This window comes from Hypanus sabinus, chromosome 13, assembly GCF_030144855.1.
Source record: "Hypanus sabinus isolate sHypSab1 chromosome 13, sHypSab1.hap1, whole genome shotgun sequence".
Lineage (NCBI taxonomy): Eukaryota > Metazoa > Chordata > Chondrichthyes > Myliobatiformes > Dasyatidae > Hypanus > Hypanus sabinus.
Window position 1 is genome coordinate 75,288,547 of NC_082718.1, and position 21,746 is coordinate 75,310,292.

General features: G+C 39.7%; 1 protein-coding gene across 1 annotated transcript in view; it reads left to right on the plus strand.

The window, feature by feature from the left end:
- fam222aa (family with sequence similarity 222 member Aa) overlaps positions 1-12,720 on the plus strand; it is a 228,939-nt gene extending 216,219 nt beyond the window's left edge. Inside the window, exon 7 of the mRNA XM_059987898.1 lies at positions 1,426-12,720. Coding sequence (XP_059843881.1) covers positions 1,426-2,681 — 1,256 coding nt within the window. The 3' untranslated portion in view covers positions 2,682-12,720. The remainder of the gene's footprint in view (positions 1-1,425) is intronic.
- The last annotated feature ends 9,026 nt before the right edge of the window (positions 12,721-21,746 follow it).

The window sequence follows — 21,746 nt, forward strand, 5'->3', positions numbered from 1 at the left end:
GGCTTTGTACTCTCAATTTTTTGTTTTTTGAAGGCTTCCCACTTTCCAAATACCTCTCACAGGAAAAAAAACCTGTCCCAATCCACACCTTGCCAGATCATTCCTGATGCCATCAAAATTGGCCTTTCTCCAATTTAGAATCTCAACCTGCGGACCAGGCTTATCTTTTTGCATATTTACTTTGAACCTAATGACATTGTGGTCATTGGATGCAAAGTGTGCTCCCTGAACAAACTTGTTCACCTGCCCTGTCTCCTTCTCTAATAGCAGATCCATTATCTCACACTCTCTCATTGGGACTTCTGTGTACTGATGAAGGAAACTTTCCTGAATACATTTGACAAACTCTATCCCATCTAGTCATATATTATACTTTAACTATATTGTTAATCTCATTTTGAATGTCTTCATAAACAAGCCATTGTTGACATCCAATGTATTAAAAATAATCTTCTGAAGTTCTGAAGTATATTTTGTAAGGGAAATTATGTAAACAAGCCACTAGAAACCATGTATGGTCACTTTGGGAAACATGATGAAGACTTTTTTATATTTATTTTACTTCTGACAATTTCTTAGTTCTGAAACTCTTAATTTTATCCCCTTTATACTCTTTGTTACATTAACTTTAGTTCAAGGTGTAATAGGGAAGTGTTTTCTGGAAACAATTTATACTTTTAACAGGATAAGGATAGGATTAAATGAAGTTTAGAGCTTGGCTAGGAGGCTGACTCAGAATCTTTTCAATTTCTCGTACCATAATTTTTAAAGCATTTTCAGCAGTAGATTAATTGATGTTTACATAAATGTTAGAGGCTAGACATAAGCAGTTTTCATATTGTTTTACTAAATGTATATCCATTATTCAGAACTGCAACTAAAGAAATTGAAAAATAAAAGCAGCAGTGATAAATTTAACTCACCAATTCTGGCAGTAATCTCTCATTATATAGCCTCTGTTCTCTATCTGATTTAAGATAGGAATTACCACAAGAAGTTTCAATGATTGCACTGTTTCAGTTCTATTCTTCTGTGACACCTTCCTAATAAAGTCATTACCTCAGATGTTTCTAATTGACAGGTAAAGTAAAACTTTTAATACTTTTCTCCTGTATCTTTTTTTGTTTAAGGGCTTTTAAATCATAGACATGAAATTATTCAGGAAAATGTTGTTTCCAGGTCTCCTCTTGTACAGTATCATTCCTGAGTTAGCATCAGGGTGATAAAGTTTCTCAGCTTTCTTTGAACACTTCAACAGCATGCTATTACATCATTGTAAGGTTTGCTGCTGGTAAAGTAGCCACACGTGATTTTCTTTACCTTTCAACCCCATTTACATCAATAGATGTGTCATAGTGGGTCACCAGCAGTACAAAGTTAAATGTTTTTTCTTTTTTCTAATTTCTGTATTTTATTCTATTTCAGGTGAGGCAGTCAGATCCACACATTCTCCACGGTATCCTAGTCCAGCTGAACTTGATGCTTATGCCCAGAAGGTGGCTAACAATCCACTAACAATCAAGATCTTTCCTACAAATATCAGGGTTCCTCAGCATAAGCACCTTAATAGGACTGTAAATGGCTATGACACAACGGGGCAACGCTACAGTCCATATCCAGTACATTCTGGAGGATATCAAGGTCTTTTAGCTATTGTGAAGGTACATAGCAAAAGTGTGGTGAAAAGTACAGATGGCAAGAGGACGCGAATGTCCCCAGCACAAGTTGGAAATGGCAACATTGGAGCCTACCCAGTGCCAAGCACTTTAGCGCAGAGTCAATCCTGTACTGGGCAATTAAGTTACCATAGTAGCCAGAAACCTTTGGAGGGACCTGTTCCACCTAATGTGACTGTTGCCACATCTGTGATTCCATTAGGAGGACGAAACCTGGCACTGCAGCAGTCAAATCTGCCCTCCATTCAAAGTATTATCTACCAGATCAACCAGCAATGCCAGGCTCAGGCATCACAACAGGTTTCAGCTGCTGTTTGTCAGGGTGCTATAATTACCAATCCAAGCCCAGCTACGGCCAGCCGCAATGGTTTTACCAGTATGGTCAATGGCAGCGTGGTGTATGCTGGAACAGTCGTACCTGAATGTCGTGGAGGTGCAGAGTTGGCAACTGCTTCAAGTATAACCTCCACAACGGGACCTAAAGCTGGGACCTACCCAGATGGAATGGATTATTTACTCTGGCAACAGAAACAGCAGATCCGTATGTATTCGGGCAGTGGTGGGGGGGGAGTAATCAGTAAATCGCCGGAGGTTTGTGGTGTCCCAAGACCATACACCTTGGCACCTACTGTTGAAAAAATTCCTTCATCTCCTTTGAACTGTGTGGGTATGCACTGTAATTTTTCTACAGGACAGTATCTAGCAGCCCCATGGAATAGTGTATTGGTGACACCAGACAGCGACTGTTATAACCCACAGGACCTCACGAATGGGCACCGTGACCTTGTCATTCAGCCTTCGGATGGACTCGCCAGTGTCTCCAGTAGAACGCTATGTAATACCTCTATTCTCAGTAGTAGTCTGCAGTCACTGGAGTATCTGATTAATGATATTCACCCACCCTGCATTAAAGAGCAAATGTTGGGTAAAGGATACGAGACAGTTTCAGTACCTCGATTGTTGGACCACCAAAATGCTCACATTCGACTACCGGTTTACAGATAGAAAGAACTGTTGTTCAGTAAGCTAGTACGATGGTGTTAAGTCTTTTAGAGAGGTACACAGAAATCTTCAGCCTCAATACTGTAGTTAAAGGCAAATGAAGTGGCGTGTTTAAAATGGCCCAGGTATTACACGATGCTGGAATGAGTCTGGGTTGACAAAAGCATGGAATCTGCTGGTATTAATAATGCAAGATGGCAATATAAGAAAAAAATACAATAAAATGGGGACTAGGATTTGACATTGGACAACAGAAGGCAAGGAGCTATTGGAAATGTGCAGAAAGCTTCGCCATATGTGCTGATGGGTCTGCATGCAGAAAAAGTTTAAATTAAAATCCTGCGCTCAATTCTGTGAACATGTGGTCCCGAGATCCTCCTCGCCATTGCTGCTTATCACTGTCATTGTCATCTTCATCTTTGCCATGATTACTACTGCCTAAATCAGAGTGGAGATTCGTTATTGCACTGTGTTGGAATTAAAAGTGGGGACAGTCTAAAATATTATAAAAGAAAGTATCTTGGAAAACTTGAACTTAATCCTTGTTTGATTTTTTTAAATTTTGTGTTGGCTGCTAATAAATGTTTTTTCCTCCTTAAATTTAGGGAAATGTTGAAGTTCATATGAGGGAATTGTTAGTTTTGACAGATTTTCTTACTGAAATACATGCCCACAATTGTGCTGAAGTAGCAAAGCAAGCTATAAGATGCAAGGGTTGATGGCATTGATAAAGACACTCAAAAGAATACTGTACCTGGTATTGCTGTTCTTTCCATAGGATTAGAAAACCCATTAGGTGTTAAAGTAAGTTGTAACAACACATTCCAGCAGAAACTGACTTGTCTATATACTGTTTTTAACCTTACAATTGAAATAAATGCCTGTTCAGCAAAATGGAACACTCAGAGATTGTGTGCTGCTGTGGTGAATAGCAAACACTAATATCTGATAACAGTTCCAAAGTAATAGTGGGTCATGGAAGAATGGCTAGGAAAGGGGGCAACCAGGCCTAGTTATTTTTCATTGTATTCACAATTATAATGTTACTGTATTCCACAAGGTAGTATACCATCTTTCTTCTTCCAGTTCCTCCTCACATTTGCTGCTTCTGGACTTTGCCAGCATTTTTCTTGAATTAGCCAATAATCCCTGAATGAACAAGCTTCACAGAGATCCACAAGGCCATTGACATTTTTTTAACATATACCTTTCTTCCTTACTTATTTCCTTGAAGAATTAACTGACCACTGCTCAGCTGCTAACTTAAAAACAAAAAGGGAAATAGTAAGATTATGTTTTGCATTTGAACTACCAGTCCTTTGGCTTTAATATCAAATGTTCATTAATAAAAGTTATTTCTAGACAGACAGCATTCAGTTTTATAAATGAACTGCACTTTCACAATAGGTTTCTGTTTAACCAATATGTATTTGATTAGATTAATCAACTTTATTTCCTTCCAGCAGTTAAAATACTTAATAAGCTGTATCCTAGTCAAAGTTGATTCAATGTATTGACATTAATATGTATATTTTCTGCATCCACATCTCTCTTGTAGAAACCTTTGGCTCATGCATAAATTTTTTTCAACTGTATTGTATAATGCCTGTGAAAATTCCTTTGGACCACAGGGTTCAATTTTAATTTACCGTTTATGTTACAAAAATGAAATTCCTCCAATTTATCACAGCCCCACACCCCTAACCCACCCCCAACTCCAGCTACTATGTTCAAAGATGTACCTACTTTTTGTCAGCTTTTCACACTGTTATGCTGTACCCCTTTAATCCTGAAAATAGCAAACGGCTTCACATTTTTCCTCAAATTAGTTGATGTCTCATAATAACCCACTGGGAAAGATAAATCAGAGTGAAATAGTTGTAAGTTTACCCCTTTAATTTCTTTGCTGTCACCTCCCTTCAATTATATAACTCCAAGCCCTGGCAAATTTGACATTAGGTTCCATGGTTCATTTGGAGTGTTTTGGGGTTCTGTTTAAAGAAAGGTAGAACTGAAAAAGGGTAAAATTAGTATCTACAAAGCAGCTTAATATTCCTATAAAGCTTGTTGGCAGTGAGAATATTGTCCTTTCCTACTACATGAGTTAATGTACCTGCTGTGTATTTCTATTTTAAAAAATTTTATTTAGTGATACTGCGCAGAGTTGGCCCTCCCGATCCTTCAAGCCATGCTGCCCCCATCAACCTCCAACAAACCCAATTAACCCTAATGTAATCACGGGGCAATTTGCCGTGAATAATGAATCTACCCAGTACGTCCTTGGACTGTTGGAGGAAACCGGAGCACCCGGGGAAAACCCATGCATTCATTAGGGAGGACATTTGATAAACAGCTAAAATATTTGTTTCATAACTTACATCATGCATATGATTTGTTTGTCATTTATACTGATGGAGAGTGGTCTTAAAAACTTTAGCATGATGTGATTAATTTAGTCCTTGGTTTCCTGCTGTTCTAAAATCTAGTGCATTGTCAAAAACATTCTTGTGCCTGTTAATCTTTCCTCTTTAAAATTTTGGAGTTTTGTTTAAGAAATGTTAGTAAATCTCATAATAACCTAGGCTTGAACTAGTGCACTACATTAACATCTTTCTGCAAACCAATGAAATCCACCCAAATTAAGAACATTACAATGTTGAACTTGCAGGCTATAAGTCAGCTCCTCAAATGCAGAGTGCTTATTCGAATTCATTTTGAAGTTCAAAGTAAATTTATTATCAAACTATGTATAAGTTACCGTACACTACCTTGAGATTCAATTTCTTGCAGGTATTTGTGTGTAGAATGACTGGACAATTCAGTAAAGAGCTCCTACAGACCATATTGCCAATGCATTCAGAAAGTTTAGCAATTTTGGAGGTTCTGCTTTAAAAGCCAACTGCCATAGTTTTTTTTAGATACTGCTTATTTTTATCTTGTAACTGCTTTAAATATCTCTATTTCCTCATTTACTTTTATTCTCTCTGCACACAATTGTCTTGTAACAGAAGGGGAGAAAATTAGAAATTGCAATATATATTTATCTCAAATTGCACAATGGGAGTAATTGTTTATTAAGAAAAATGTGACACTAGAGATACTAATGTTTACTCAGCTTGAGTAAAACTGAAGTGTGAAGAGCATAAAAGCATATTTTGGCATTGAACCATTTGTTTTTCTACTTGATCATTAATAGTATTCAGATACATTTGACATTTATACGAGTCAATATAAACAATGGTTGGGTTGGTCTAAGGAGTGAAAATCAAGAACTATTCGAACAGGTTGATAGATGTAGTAACAAAGTCAGTGTGAAAGTGTTTTTGTTATATTGTTTGGCTCTAGGAAAGGACGGATGACTGGGTTCATTTCTCATTGCGAAGAGACTACAGATGAAATAGTCAATTATACACAGTCATTTCACCTCTGGTTGTACGTCTGGTTTCAGCAAAATTATGAGGTGAAAGTCCTGTCACTCAATTAACTATCAGGGCCCTATATAAAATCAATTTGGAACATCATCTAATTTCTTTTTGTCCCTGACTTACAGTTCAGAATAATCTGCATTAAATTGTTTAAACATAGAACATTACAGCACAGGGTCAGGCCCTTCTCTCTATGATATCTATGCCAACTAATTCCATTTCCCTGCACAAAGTCTATTCCTGAGCACATCTAAATGCCTCTTAAACATTACATTCATATCTGATTCCACCGTCTGTCCTTTCAGCAAGTTCCACTCTAAAACAAAACGCCATAAAATCTCCCTCAAACTTTCTCCCTCTTACCTTAACACTATGCCCTCTAATATTTGACATTTCCACTCCAGAGAAAACGATTCTGACTAATTACTCTATCTATTAGGTTTAGGAGAACAAGAATGAAAAGTATTCTACTAAACCATGAGCTTGGGATAATAGGTAAATTGTCTGTATATCTCTGAGCTGGGAGATAATGATGCTGATGATGAATATGAATGTTGAAGAACATTCCCTTTTAATAATTACAACTTCAACTCAATAGAACAAATATGCAAGTTGAGCACTAAAAATGTTTTTGCATCTTCCAAAGATCTAATACTGGAGTAAATTTCTAAGATAGTATGTCTGAAATTTACAAGATAAATGTTTAATTTAGTTAGAGATCATACAAGTTGCAAAACATTTTGTTCCTCAGTTATTATTAACTTGACCAAAAGTTTCATAGTAAATGTTTTGTCGTGCTGTTTATTTATTACTCATATTGCATTTCTCAACAGTTAACTTTTTAATTTCCTGAGTTCCAAAACAATAAAATATATAGATATTTTCTTACAAGAAATGTGGCCTGATAGAATTAGAAGCCCTGGAAATGGAACAGGTGAAATGTTTTCTTAATTGTCAGTTACTTGAGATCAATTGTACATTTGTACAAGTCTGTTTGTTTTTTTCAGAACGAGTACAGGGTTAATAGACAAAAGTCCTCTGTGAAAGATGGTAATCTGAAATGTAAGCACAATAAGTATTTAATAGCAAAGTATAAAGCATTATAAACTCCTTATTTACAGAAATATTTGGACTTGATGTGTTTTCAGAAACACTCATTTGTACCCATATTCCACGTGCTGCTGTAACATACTCTTGCTTTCCACAGAGTATTTACATTGCTGAGGGAAAGAACTGCCACAGACTTCATTTATAAACTGAATACCCTATGGTACCAGAATGAGAAATTCTTCATTAGTGTTGCCTCTAGAATTAGATTATTATTGTCACCATTCCACAAAGGAACTTTGGAATTGGAATCTGGACCATTTATAATTTCTCAAATGCTTTGATAATGATCTTCACCCAGTTAAAGAACGGGGACGAAGAACAAAATCTTTGTCTATTACTCCATGACATTTATAATCTCTACAGTTCTGCTCCGCAGCCCTGTGGTTATGCCATTTCTATAATGCAGATAAAAGAGCCTGAGTGATATTGATAGAGATTTCTAATATTGCCATAATCACGCAAGTGTTAGATGTCGGACTGTTTTAACTATATTGATTATAATTTACATAAATTAAGAATACATTAAAACAATCAGGACTTCTAATGGATATATTGTGGCACAATCAATTCCATATAAAAACATTGTTTTTAAATATCCTATACAAGAACCTCTGATATCCTTAAATGCTTTCCTTGCCTATTACTATGTAAGATACTGACGTATGCAGCACATTGCCTCTGTTAAGACACTGGAATTGAGCAACATTTATAAAACAAAACCAGCCTGTAATGATAATGAACTTTAAGACTACACATCTGATCTAATTTTACACCAGATCTAGAAACACAATTCCCATTTTCAACAGGATTGTCAGCAACTAACTCCTCCCTTGAAATTGTGTTCAGGTAGTGCTGCTATCTGAATTGCATGCTTAGAAAAATTTCCTGATTTTTTTTTCAAAGCTCAATTTAAATAAATCTCCATTATGTAACTACCAATTATCTCCTGCTCAGCACATTGGATTGAGTGTACAGATGGAAACCCCAGTTATCCAAATAGAAAATTGAGTAAAAGTGTTTCTTTGTGGTGGGTTGGGACTGTTACTGAAGAGAGACACGGCAGATGATTTTGTACAGAGAAAGAGACTATATACAACTTTATCTGATAATCACTGTAAAATTTCGCTGATACAAATAGAATTATAATGTGAGGTGACTTTATCCACTTTGGAGCAAGTATATTCTTGGACAAACAATAAGCTCTATACATGGTATTAATTCAAAATAGGATTCTGTGAAGAGCCGCATAGTCATTCTGCTTTTCACCCTCAGCTGTTAAGTCAGTACAAGTTATCAGGCAAGTCATTAGAGTTTCAACAACTAAAAACCCTGCCTTCCAAAACAAACATTTTTTTTTACCTTTAGATATTGAGAATAGGCAAGGGAATACCATCTAAAGGATGGAATTAGTGTGAGGTGCACCTCATTTAAAGCCTTTCTGAAAAAGGTTTTGTAGACTGGAGAAGTGGCAAAGAAAGAAGTACCCACTTTAAGTTTTAGTTATTGAACTATTATTCATGTAATGTATTAGTCTTCAAATTAAATTCAATTGTCATTCAAACCATACATTCTGTAGGCACAGGTGAACGAGACAGCATTCCTCTGGGGCTCAGTGCAAAACATCCAAAATAGCAAGCAATCATTCAAAAATAGCAAGTAACATCAAAAACCTAAGAAAAAGTGTTGTCTTTACCAAGGCCAATTCACTGAAGTTGGTTTGTTTGCCTGCTGTGAGTTTAACATGCTCTAGAAAAGGATTATAAGCATACTCTGTTCATATAGTTAAGTCAAAATTTTCAATGGCATGATCATTATAATTAATCCTTCCTAATTAGCAGAAGGTGAGGAAGAGTTTCTCCACAACCAACTTGCAAGACTAAAGTAGATAAAAGAAGCATTCCCTGTACTTCAGGGCAAATGTATCACTTGGGAGCATTGTCCACATGTAACAAGAATATTGTTCCCCTTTATTAGATAGTAGATCTGAAAGATTGTGCAAAAGGCACATATTTTAGTCTTTCTAGTAGGAAGTCATCAAAACTAGATAACATTTTTTAAAAAACATTCTTTGCTGAGTTCTTAGAGTAGATTAGGCCTGTTTTCTGGCATCCACAAAATACTTTGTTGGTGGTTGTTAAGTAATCTTTACAAAGGAATAAATGATAAGGAAAATTTACAATTCAGGACTTCCATATCTTATTGCCACTTTTAACATTAGTGTGGACAGTTACATGGAGTGAAATTTAAAACTAAAAACGGAATTTAATTAATTCCCTTTGGAATCTAATTAACATTGCAGATAGACAGAAGTATTGAAGTAGATGCTACTTATTATGTTTTCTTTGCAGCATTAAGTTGTTAGTGTAATGGGCATGAATTATTTCACTGCCCTCTTCCTCCCGAGAGAAAGGATCTGACAGCCATCCCTTTTATGTCCTTAGCTCTGGTTTAATACCAAGTTCATTGCTGTCTAAATGAAATGTGGTAAATCCTTTTCCACTGCAAGTCAAAATTCAAAGCAGGCAAACAAACCAACTTCAGTGAGTAGAACAGCCTTGGTAAAGTGAACACTTTTTCTTGGGTTTTTGATTTAATAGGAAATCTGTTGTGTGTCAAACTTGGTGCAAATTAAGCAGTACTTTGCTCTTTCTGAGTAATCGATTTTAAATTGTTTTCAATAATTTCATCTAAATTAATTCACAAAATAGAAGACATAGTGTGTGGATTATTTCTCAAGACTGTAAAGTATTGTGTAACAAAAAGAAAGTTGGATGCCCTTTTACCTTTATAGGTACCCCCATATCTGCTGAAATCATCCTTCCATTTTAAATAGTTATTCCCAACTGTTTGATAGCTTTAACAAAGATTGCTTTGAAGTACAGTTACATTCTGGGAAGTTTAAATGACAGAAAAATCAAATTGCTTTAACACAGGAGTTCCCAGACTGGGGTCCACAGACCCCTTGCTGAATGCTGTTAGTCCATGGCATAATAAAGATTGGGAACCCCTAAAGTGACTGCTTGCATAAGTTGATGGCAACGTAATGACTTGTTTTGGAAATTTTTTGAATCCATTTGTGCCCAAGCATCAAGCCACAGTCCCTCGAACTACTTTGCATATTGGGAGAAGGAATTTGAAGTGATGGTCAGCAGCATTTTAGTTTTATAATCTGCTGTTCAGTAAGATGTTATGCTCCAGGCTGTTTCAAATAGGACTTCAGTTAAAAGATGGGAAGTATTGCTAATAGCTGATGAAATCCAGCCCAACAACTTACTTTTACAGCAAATCTACAGGATCCTTCTGGTGATAATATTTGCTACCAAGCCTTTTAAGGAGCCCCATTGGATAGCTGATCAAAACCTAGATCAAAAGAAAGTTTAAGCTACATCTTACAAGCAAAGTGGTTTAGGAAGAGAATTACAGATCTTAAAGCCTGAAGTGATTGTGGAGTCATACTAATTGGGTAAAGAAACCATTGAATTTGATTTCCAATTAAGACTGCATTTGTAATGATTTCTGAACTAATTAGGCTCTGCTTTCTGGGGCTAATCTACTTCAGCTGGGACAAGAGCCAGAAAAATGTCTTTTAAAGTTGATGGCAACAAGGACTTAGTGAACTCATAAATTGTTATTCTTGCCCTGTACTTCAAAATCTAGGTGGATGTAATATTACTTGAAGAGCTGCAATATGACACCCAGATAATGTTAGTACAAGAAAAAGTAAGATATTGAAGCTGTCGGGGTAAACAACCCAAGTGCTCAAACTTAGTAAAGAAGTACTTAACTAGTGGCTGCAAGAACCTCTGGTTATTGAAGCGAAAAATTTTCATGGTGGTTTTGACTATCTAGTTAACTTTTAATGTTTTGTTGGCTTAATCTTTTTATCTGACATTTCAGCATGGGGTACAGAGAGTTTAAAAGGCTGCACAATCTCATTACAAACTTTCAATGATCAGGCATGGCAAAACCTAATTATGAAGATTATATCGAATTCGATTCTTTCCATTTACATCAGTTGAGCTATGCTTGGTGTGAAAGAAGATATTTCGATTACGTTCAGTTGAAACCTAAATAATTGTAGCACCAAATGTAATTTCCTCTGTGGAAATTATGTACATATTTAATAATGTAATATGTTATATCTATATACAATATATGTATAATATATTACTACTTGCAAAAAAAAATTGTCATCACCCAGTGTGAATACTCTTGGCCATCAATCACACAGTACTTGCTGCCAAGCCATTGGTATTGCAATGTATCACTATACATAAAGAAAGACCCAAGAACAAAAGAAATTGTGTGTCACATTTACAATAAACATTTTCTGTACTTAAGAAATTAAGGTAATAATTTTCTGCCTTGTAGTCATCACCAGACATTCATCATCTAATGTAGTGAGTGGTAAGTGCTCCTGAAGCTGTCTTAAAACTTCTTTTGAAGAAATAGCAATTGTATTAATTTTTTTAAGTACAGTGCAATAAGATTTTTAAATACAAAAGTATGAAGCATTGATATAACCCAGCAAAATAAATAATACATTAGAAATTCCATTTTCTATTTTAGTATCATCAAATAGGCTTCAGGGAAAGGGGCTAAACCTTCATATTTGTGAATAGTTACCTCACATTGTGATATTTGTGGGTTAAAATTGCAATGATCTGCTTAGTTTGTTTTGATTCTGGTCCATCATAATCTTTAGATGGTTTTTTAACACATTCTTTTCCATTCTGTGGCAGATTATTTTCCATTCCAGCTTTTAATTTTTGCTTTTTGGAAATTCTAAACTGAAGTAAAGGTTGATTCTGAAAAGTTTGGGCCCAGCCATCTAATCAATTGAGACCAGTTTAGGAAACTAAAAGTAGCTTTCAGGTCAATTTGCTGTGACAAATTTGAGCAAGTTTTAGGTTAAATTTTCTGATCCACACCAATAATGAAGTTGTAGGCATCATTATGTAATAGAAACTTCTTTATTTCTTGGAGAGTTATTGAGTGCTACTGTCTGACCTTGGGGATGATAGAGAAACACATTCCGTCTAGCCCTAGTTTTATATGTGAAACAAACGGAGAGAGAAAGAAGTTCGCGATTACCACCTAAGGTGCACCTTGCTTTTAAAAGCCTGCAGTATTTCCATATTTGTGTTTTAAATATTTTGTAAATGTTTCCTCAGGAAAATAAGGTGTAATATTGTGTATGTATGAATGAAGAAAGCTGGTTTATTTGAAGAAATGTAACTAAATGCTGTAACTTCTCTGGCCTTGGAACTAACTACTCTGAATGTGCCTATGATTCCCTCATCCTACACATATGCTTTCTGTCGCTCCTAGATTAAACAGGGTACAGCCCTGTGTTGCTATTCAGACAACCCTGTTGAATTTTGTGTTTATTTTTTGTCGATCTCAGGACTGAAACTTCTTTATTTTATGTAGATGTTTTATTTATTCTGTTTCTTTATTTTATTATTGGTTAACATGAAATGAATAAAGCAAATAACATCAAATAATGTCTCTGACTTTCTTCTGTAATATATTCAAGAATATTACTTGGTCATGATTAAGTCAAGTATTTGGTGGTGGGGCTGTTAAGGGACTCATTTTAATCAAATCAATTTGACTTGATATACAGATTTTTTTAGATAACTGAAAGTAAATCTGTAAAGTGATTTAAGCACTTAAAGTATTTATTATTAGTAGCAAATTCCATAACCACACTTGCATTTCTCTCTGTTTCAATGTACATGCGATTAAAAATCTTGAATCTTGTCACTTTGCAAGCAGAAGCGGGCTGTCTTGGTCTGCGTAAATATAAGAGTTGAAAGTTGGGGTAGTCTGACAGTGCTGCAAGTCTCAGTCTGGCTTTCAAGATATGACTCTTAGTTCAGCTTTCAAACATTGGGAATGTGCTAAGGTCTGAGGTCCTTCTTCATAAATCTTTGGGAGGTGTGAAAATTCTATCCTGTGGTCACTAATGCTGGAAATGTTACATACGATACCATTTCATTCTCTAAGGACTCGTGCATTTCAAAAGCATTGGACACTTACACATCTGGTTTGTGAACAGACACTTAAGCTATAACATGGAAAGCAGAGTTGTTTGTCGGGGAATAAATCCAAAACGAAGTGCTGAGTGTATCAATAGAGAGGCCTTTCCAGCAATTTAAATGCAAATTTTGCAGATGCTGGAAATTCAGACTAATGCACACAAAATGCTGGAAGAACTCAGTAGCTCAGGCAGCATCTAAGGAAATGAATAAACAGGTAACATTTTGGGACAATACTCTTCATCAATAATAAAAATATTATTTTTAATATTTAAAAAATTATGCCGATTAGTTCCCATTTGATAAGTGTACTGTTTTGAATTTATGGTATGTTGAATTAATTCAGTAATTAAAGACAGTAGCTAATGGTACCATTTCCCAAAATGACTTTGAGAAAGTAAAGAGCAGCGGGCACTGGAATACTGGAGGGCGTGCGTTTAAGGTGAGAGAAGGTATGTTCAAAGGACATGTGAGAACCAAGATTTTTTTTACGGAGTAGTGGGTGTGTGAAATGCTCTGCCTGGGGTAGTGGCAGATGCATTAGGGACTTTTAAGAGATGCGCATGAATGTGAAGGAATGAAAGGATGTGTTTAGCTAATCATGGATTAGTTTAGCTGGTCATTTGATAAGCAAATTTAATCGGTTCATCACAACATTGTGGGCAGAAGGGCCGGCTTCTGTGCTGTACTGTTCTATTTTCTACAAGGCAGCAACTTGCGGCTCACACAGATTTTTAGGTCTGCTTTCATGTATAGGAGTACTGCATTCAGAAACAGATTTCATTTCTGGCAATCTGAGCACTCACTGCCAGCAAGACCAGCACTTGTCAGTGCCCAGTTGTCCTTAAGAGGCAGGCATAAGAGTTTCTGCAGATGTCAGAAAGTTTGAGCAACACACTTGAAATGTTGGAGTAACTTGGCAAGTGAGGCAGCAATGGAAGATTCAATGGTCCTATTTAATATCAGAGAATGTATACAGTATAGGACTGCAGTTACCGACTCCGTGTCGTAATTTTAGCGCTGCGTGTAGCACACCGCTACAGTCCTATTTAATATCAGAGAATGTATAGTATACAACCTGAAATTCTTACTCTGCAGACATCCACGAAAACTTAAGAAAACCCCCAGAGAATGAATGGCAGGAAAAATGGTAGAACCCCAAAGCTCCTCCCCCACCCCACAAGCAAAGCATCAACCCTCCACCTCCCCCATTTATTCCAGCAAAAAGCATTGATGGGGATTATCACCCACCAACAGCAAGCAACAGCAAAGCCCCAAAGAGACCATGATCTGTGGTCCATCAAAAACCATTGTTGACCCTGTCAGGCTCTGTCTCACTAACAAGGGAGAGAGAGAGAGAGAGGGGTGTCACTCCAGCCACAGGGGAATAATCCAGGGTCTCGGCCCGAAACATTGACTGCTCATTTCAACGGATGCTGCCCAACCTGCTGAGTTCATTTAGCTTGTTTGTATGTCTTGATAATCCATTGATGTTTTGGGCGAAGACCCTTCATCAGGACTTTAGATGTTGATGAGCTCTTCCCTCCGACCTCCATGGTCCATTAAAACCTCTGTGGTACCCAATATTTCAACAGAGATACGGCATGGTGACAGGTCCTTTTGACCCAGCTCCCTGCCCAATTAGTCATGTGACTAATTAACCTACTAACCTATACCTCTTTGGAATGGGGGAGGAAACTGAAGCACCCAGGGGGATAAAACCCACGCAGTCATAGGGGTAAGGAACAAAATTTTCACAGACGACACCACAATTGAATCCAAGTCACTGCTATTAATAGCATTGCAATAACCCCTGACAGGAGTGACTTCCTGGATTTAGAACTAATGGCAATTATGAGGCACAGGTATATTTCCAAGTGAGGATGGTGTGTGACTACAAGCTTTGGTGTTCCCGTGCACATGAGTGTTAGTAGTTAAGCTCAGAGCTGTGCAAGGTGTTGTGAAGAACACCAATGATAAAGGTAAAGCGTCTTTGGAATGATGGATGGAGTAGTGGTGGCCATTGGAGCACCAGACATTCAGGCAGGTTGAGGATACTCCACCATGCTCCTGACTCGTTCCATGCAAATGTTATAAATGTTAGGGGAATCCAGTGTACGATGCTGTGTTTGCTCTTTTGATAGTTTGTAAATGAACAATTACAGATTATTAGGGCAGGTAATGGACTGCCTTCATACAAAGCTTTCAACCAGAAGCACACGAGTGAATCCGCAGATGCTGGAAATAAATAAAAACACAAAATGCTGGCAGAACTCAGCAGGCCAGACAGCATCTATGGGAGGAGATAGTGATGATGTTTCGGGCTGAAACCCTTCATCAGGAGTGAAGTAACATGGGATGGTGGAGAGGGGATAAGAAGTGGGGGGAGGGATGAAGTAGAGAGCTGGGAAGTGATAGGATGGAGGGAAATGGGTTAGTGGAAGGTGGAGAATTATGGGAAATAAAAGATAAAGAAAGAGTGAGCTCGGGGGAGATTATAGTGGGGGAAAAAAGAGAAAGAGAACCAGACTAAAATAATAGATAGGGATGGGAGGAACGGGGGGCAGGGGTAACAAACGGAGCTCTTTCTCCCACAGCCCTACCTTTCTTTCTCTTTTATTGCGATGATCTCCCCTACCCACGACATTGCGAACAATCTCTGTAACACACAATATTGACAACAACCTTTGTAACCCTCGACATTGCGAACGATCTCTGTAACCCACGACATTGCGTACGATCTCCCCTACCCACAACATTGCGAACGTTCTCTGTAACTCATGACATTGTGAACGACCTCCCCTACCCACAACATTGCGAACGTTCTCTGTAACTCATGACATTGTGAACGACCTCCCCTACCCACAACATTGCGAACGTTCTCTGTAACTCATGACATTGTGAACGACCTCCCCTACCCACGACATTGCGAACTATCTCTGTTACTCACGACATTGTGAACGATCTCTGTAATCCACGACATTGCGAACGATCTCACCTACCCACAACATTGTGAACGATCTCTGTAACCCACGACACTGCGAACGATCTTCCCTAACCACGACATTGCAAACGATCTCTGTAACTCACAACATTGCGAATGATCTCCCCTACCCACGACATTGTGAACGATCTCTGTAACCCACGACATTGCGAACGATTTCAGTAACTCACAACATTGCGAACGATCTCCCCTACCCATGACATTGCGAACGATCTCTGTAACCCTCGACATTGCGAAAAATCTCTCCTACCCACGACATTGTGAACGATCTCTGTAACCCGCGACATTGCGTACGATCTCCCCTACACACGACATTGTGAAGGAACTCTGTAACCCACGACATTGCGAACGATCTCTGTAACCCACGACACTGCGAACGATCTTCCCTAACCACGACATTACAAACGACCTTTGTAACCCTCGACATTGCGAACGATCTCTGTAACTCACGACATTGCGTACGATCTCCCCTACCCATGACATTGCGAAAGATCTCTGTAACCCAAAACATAGTGCGCGATCTCTGTAACTCATGACACTGTGAACGATCTCCCCTACCCACGACATTGCGAACTATCTCTGTAACCCACGACATTGCGAACGATCTCTGTAATCCACGACATTGCGAATGATCTCCCCTACCCACGACATTGTGAACAATCTCTGTAATTCAGGACATTGCGAATGATCTCTGTAACCCACGACATCGTGAACGATCTCTGTAACTCACGACATTGTGAACAATCGCCCCTACCCACGACATTGCGAACGATTTCCCCAACTCACGACATTGTGAATGATCTCTGTAACTCACGACATTGCGAACAATCTCCACTACCCACGACATTGTGAATGATCTCTGTAACCCATGACACTGCGAACGATCTTCCCTAACCACGACATTGCAAACGATCTCTGTAATTCAGGACTTTGCAAACGATCTCTGTAACCCACGACATTGTGAACGATCTCTGTAACTCACGACATTGTGAACAATCGCCCCTACCCATGACATTGCGAACAATTTCCCCAACTCACGACATTGTGAATGATCTCTGCAACTCACGATAATGCGTACGATTTCCCCTACACACGACATTGTGAACGATCTCTGTAACCCACTACATTGCAAACGATCTCACCTACCCACGACATTGCAAACGACCTTTGTAACCGTCGACATTGCGAACGATCTCTGTAACCCACGACATTGCGTACGATCTCCCCAACCCATGACATTACGAAAGATCTCTGTAACCCTCAACATAGTGAACGATCTCTGTAACTCATGACATTGTGAACGATCTCTCCTACCCACGACATTGTGAACGATCTCTGTAACCCACGACATTGCGTACGATCTCCCCTACACACGACATTGTGAAGGAACTCTGTAACCCATGACATTGTGAACTATCTCCCCTACCCACGACATTGTGAACGATCTCTGTAACCCTCGACATTGCGAACGATCTCACCTACCCACGACATTGTGAACGATCTCTGTAACCCTCGACATTGCGAACGATCTCACCTACCCACGACATTGTGAACGATCTCTGTAACCCACGACACTGCGAACGATCTTCCCTAACCATGACATTGCAAACGACCTTCGTAACCCTCGACATTGCAAACGATCTCTGTAACCCACGACATTGCGAACAATCTCCCCTACCCACGACATTGTGAATGATCTCTGTAATTCAGGACATTTCGAACGATCTCTGTAAACCACGACATCATGAACGATCTCTGTAACTCACGACATTGTGAACAATCGCCCCTACCCACGACATTGCGAACGATTTCCCCAACTCACGACATTGTGAATGATCTCTGTAACTCACGACATTGTTAACGATCTCCCCTACCCACGACATTGTGAATGATCTCTGTAACCCATGACACTGCGAACGATCTTCCCTAACCACGACATTGCAAACGATCTCTGTAATTCAGGACATTGCAAACGATCTCTATAACCCACGACATTGTGAACGATCTCCCCTACCCACGACATTGTGAACGATCTCTGTAACCCATGACACGGCGAACGATCTTCCCTAACCACGACATTGCAAACGATCTCTGTAATTCAGGACATTGCAAACGATCTCTGTAACCCACGACATTGTGAACGAACTCTGTAACCCACGACATTGCGAACTATCTCCCCTACCCACGACATTGTGAACGATCTCTGTAACCCACTACATTGCAAACGATCTCACCTACCCACGACATTGCAAACGAACTTTGTAACCGTCAACATTGTGAACGATCTCTGTAACCCTGAACATAGTGAACGATCTCCCCTACCCACGACATTGCGAATGATCTCTCTAACCCACGACATTGCGAACGATCTCTGTAATCCACGACATTGCGAATGATTTCCCCAACTCACGACATTGTGAATGATCTCTGTAACTCACGACATTGCGAACGATCTTCCCTACCCACGACATTGCGAATGATCTCTGTAATTCAGGACATTGCGAACGATCTCTGTAACTCACGACATTGTGAACAATAGCGCCTACCCACGACATTGCGAACGATTTCCCCAACTCACTACATTGTGAATGATCTCTGTAACCCAAGACATTGCGAACGATCTCTGAAACTCACAACATTGCGAACGATCACCCCTACCCATGATATTGCGAACGATCTCTGTAACCCTGGACATTGCGAACGATCTGCCCTACCCACGACATTGCGAATGATCTCTGTAACTCACAAAATTGTGAACGATCTCCCCTACCCGCGACATTCTGAAGGATCTCTGTAACTCACGACATTGCGAACGATCTCCCCTACCCACGACATTGCGAACGATCTCTGTAATCCACGACATTGCAAATGATCTCTGTAATCCACGACATTGCAAATGATCTCCCCTACCCACGACATTGCGAACGTTCTCTGTAACCCATGACATTGCGAAAGATCTCTGTAATCCACGACATTGCAAATTATATCACCTACCCACGACATTGCGAACGTTGTCCCCTACCCACAACATTGTGAACAATCTGTGTAACCCACGACATTGCGAACGAATTCTGTAACCCTTGACATTGAGAACAATCTCCCCTACCCACGACATTGTGAAAGATCTCTGTAACTAACGACATTGCGAACTATCTCCCCTACCCACGACATTGCGAACGATCTCTGTAACACACGACATTGCGAACGATCTCCCCTACCCACGATATTGTGAACGATCTCCGTATCCCACGACGTTGCAAACGATCTCTGTAACTCACAACATTGCGAACGATCACCCCTACCCATGACATTGCGAACGATCACTGTAACCCACGACATTGCGAACGATCTCCGTAACCCACGACATTGCGAACGATCTCTGTAACTCACAACATTGCGAACGATCTCCCCTACCCACGACATTGCGAATGATCTCTGTTATCCAAAACATTGCAAACGATCTCCCCTACCCGCAACATTGCGGTTTCTCTGTAAATCACAACATTGCGAACAATCTCCCCTACCCACGACATTGCGAACGATCTCCCCTATCCATGACATTGTGAACGATCTCTGTAACCCACGACATTGCGAACGATCTCCCCTACCCACAACATTGTGAACGACCTCTGTAATCCACGACATTGCAAATGATCTCCCCTACCCACGACATTGCGAACGTTCTCTGTAACCCACGACATTGCGAACGTTCTCTGTAACCCACGACATTGCGAACGATCTCCCCTACCCACAACATTGTGAACGACCTCTGTAATCCACGACATTGCAAATGATCTCACCTACCCACGACATTGCGAACGTTCTCCCCTACCCACAACATTGTGAACGATCTGTGTAACCCACGACATTGCGAACGAATTCTGTAACACACGACATTGCGAACTATCTCCCCTACCCACGACATTGCGAACGATCTCTGTAACACACGACATTGCGAACGATCTCCGCTAGCCAGGATATTGGGAACGATCTCCGTAACCCACGACATTGCGAACGATCTCTGTAACTCACAACATTGCGAACGATCTCCCCTACCCATGACAATGCGAATGATCACTGTAACCCTCGACATTGTGAACGATCTCTCCTACCTACGACATTGTGAACGATTTCTGAAAACCACGACATTGCGAACGATGTCTGTTACTCACAACATTGCGAACGATCTCCCCTACCCACGACATTGCGAACGATCTCTGTAACCCTCGACATTGTGAACGATCTCTCCTATCTACGACATTGCAAACGACATTTGTAACCCTCGACATTGCGAACGATCTCTGTAACCCACGACATAGCGTACGATCTCCCCTACCCATGACATTGCGAAAGATCTCTGTAACCCAAAACATAGTGAACGATCTCTGTAACTCATGACATTGTGAACGATCTCCCCTACCCACGACATTGCGAACGATCTCTGTAACCCACGACATTGCAAACGATCTCTGTAATCCACGACATTGCGAATGATCTCCCCTACCCACGACATTGCGAATGATCTCTGTAATTCAGGACATTGCGAACGATCTCTGTAACTCACGACATTGTGAACAATAGCGCCTACCCACGACATTGCGAACGATTTCCCCAACTCACGACATTGTGAATGATCTCTGTAACCCAAGACATTGCGAACGATCTCTGAAACTCACAACATTGCGAACGATCACCCCTACCCATGATATTGCGAACGATCTCTGTAACCCTGGACATTGCGAACGATCTGCCCTACCCACGACATTGCGAATGATCTCTGTAACTCACAAAATTGTGAACGATCTCCCCTACCCGTGACATTCTGAAGGATCTCTGTAACTCACGACATTGCGAACGATCTCCCCTACCCACGACATTGCGAATGATCTCTGTTATCCACAACATTGCAAATGATCTCCCCTACCCACAACATTGCGAACGATTTCTGTAATCCACGACATTGCGAATGATCTCTGTAATCCACGACATTGCAAATGATCTCCTCTACCCACGACATTGCGAACGTTCTCTGTAACCCATCACATTGCGAAAGATCTCTGTAATCCACGACATTGCAAATGATCTCACCTACCCACGACATTGCGAACGTTGTCCCCTACCCACAACATTGTGAACGATCTGTGTAACCCACGACATTGCGAACGAATTCTGTAACCCTCGACATTGAGAAGAATCTCCCCTACCCACGACATTGTGAAAGATCTCTGTAACCAACGACATTGCGAACTATCTCCCCTACCCACGACATTGCGAACGATCTCTGTAACACACGACATTGCGAACGATCTCCCCTACCCACGATATTGTGAACGATCTCCGTAACCCACGACGTTGCGAACGATCTCTGTAACTCACAACATTGCGAACGATCACCCCTACCCATGACCTTGCGAACGATCTCTGTAACACACGACATTGTGAACGATCTCCCCTACCCACGATATTGTGAACGATCTCCGTAACC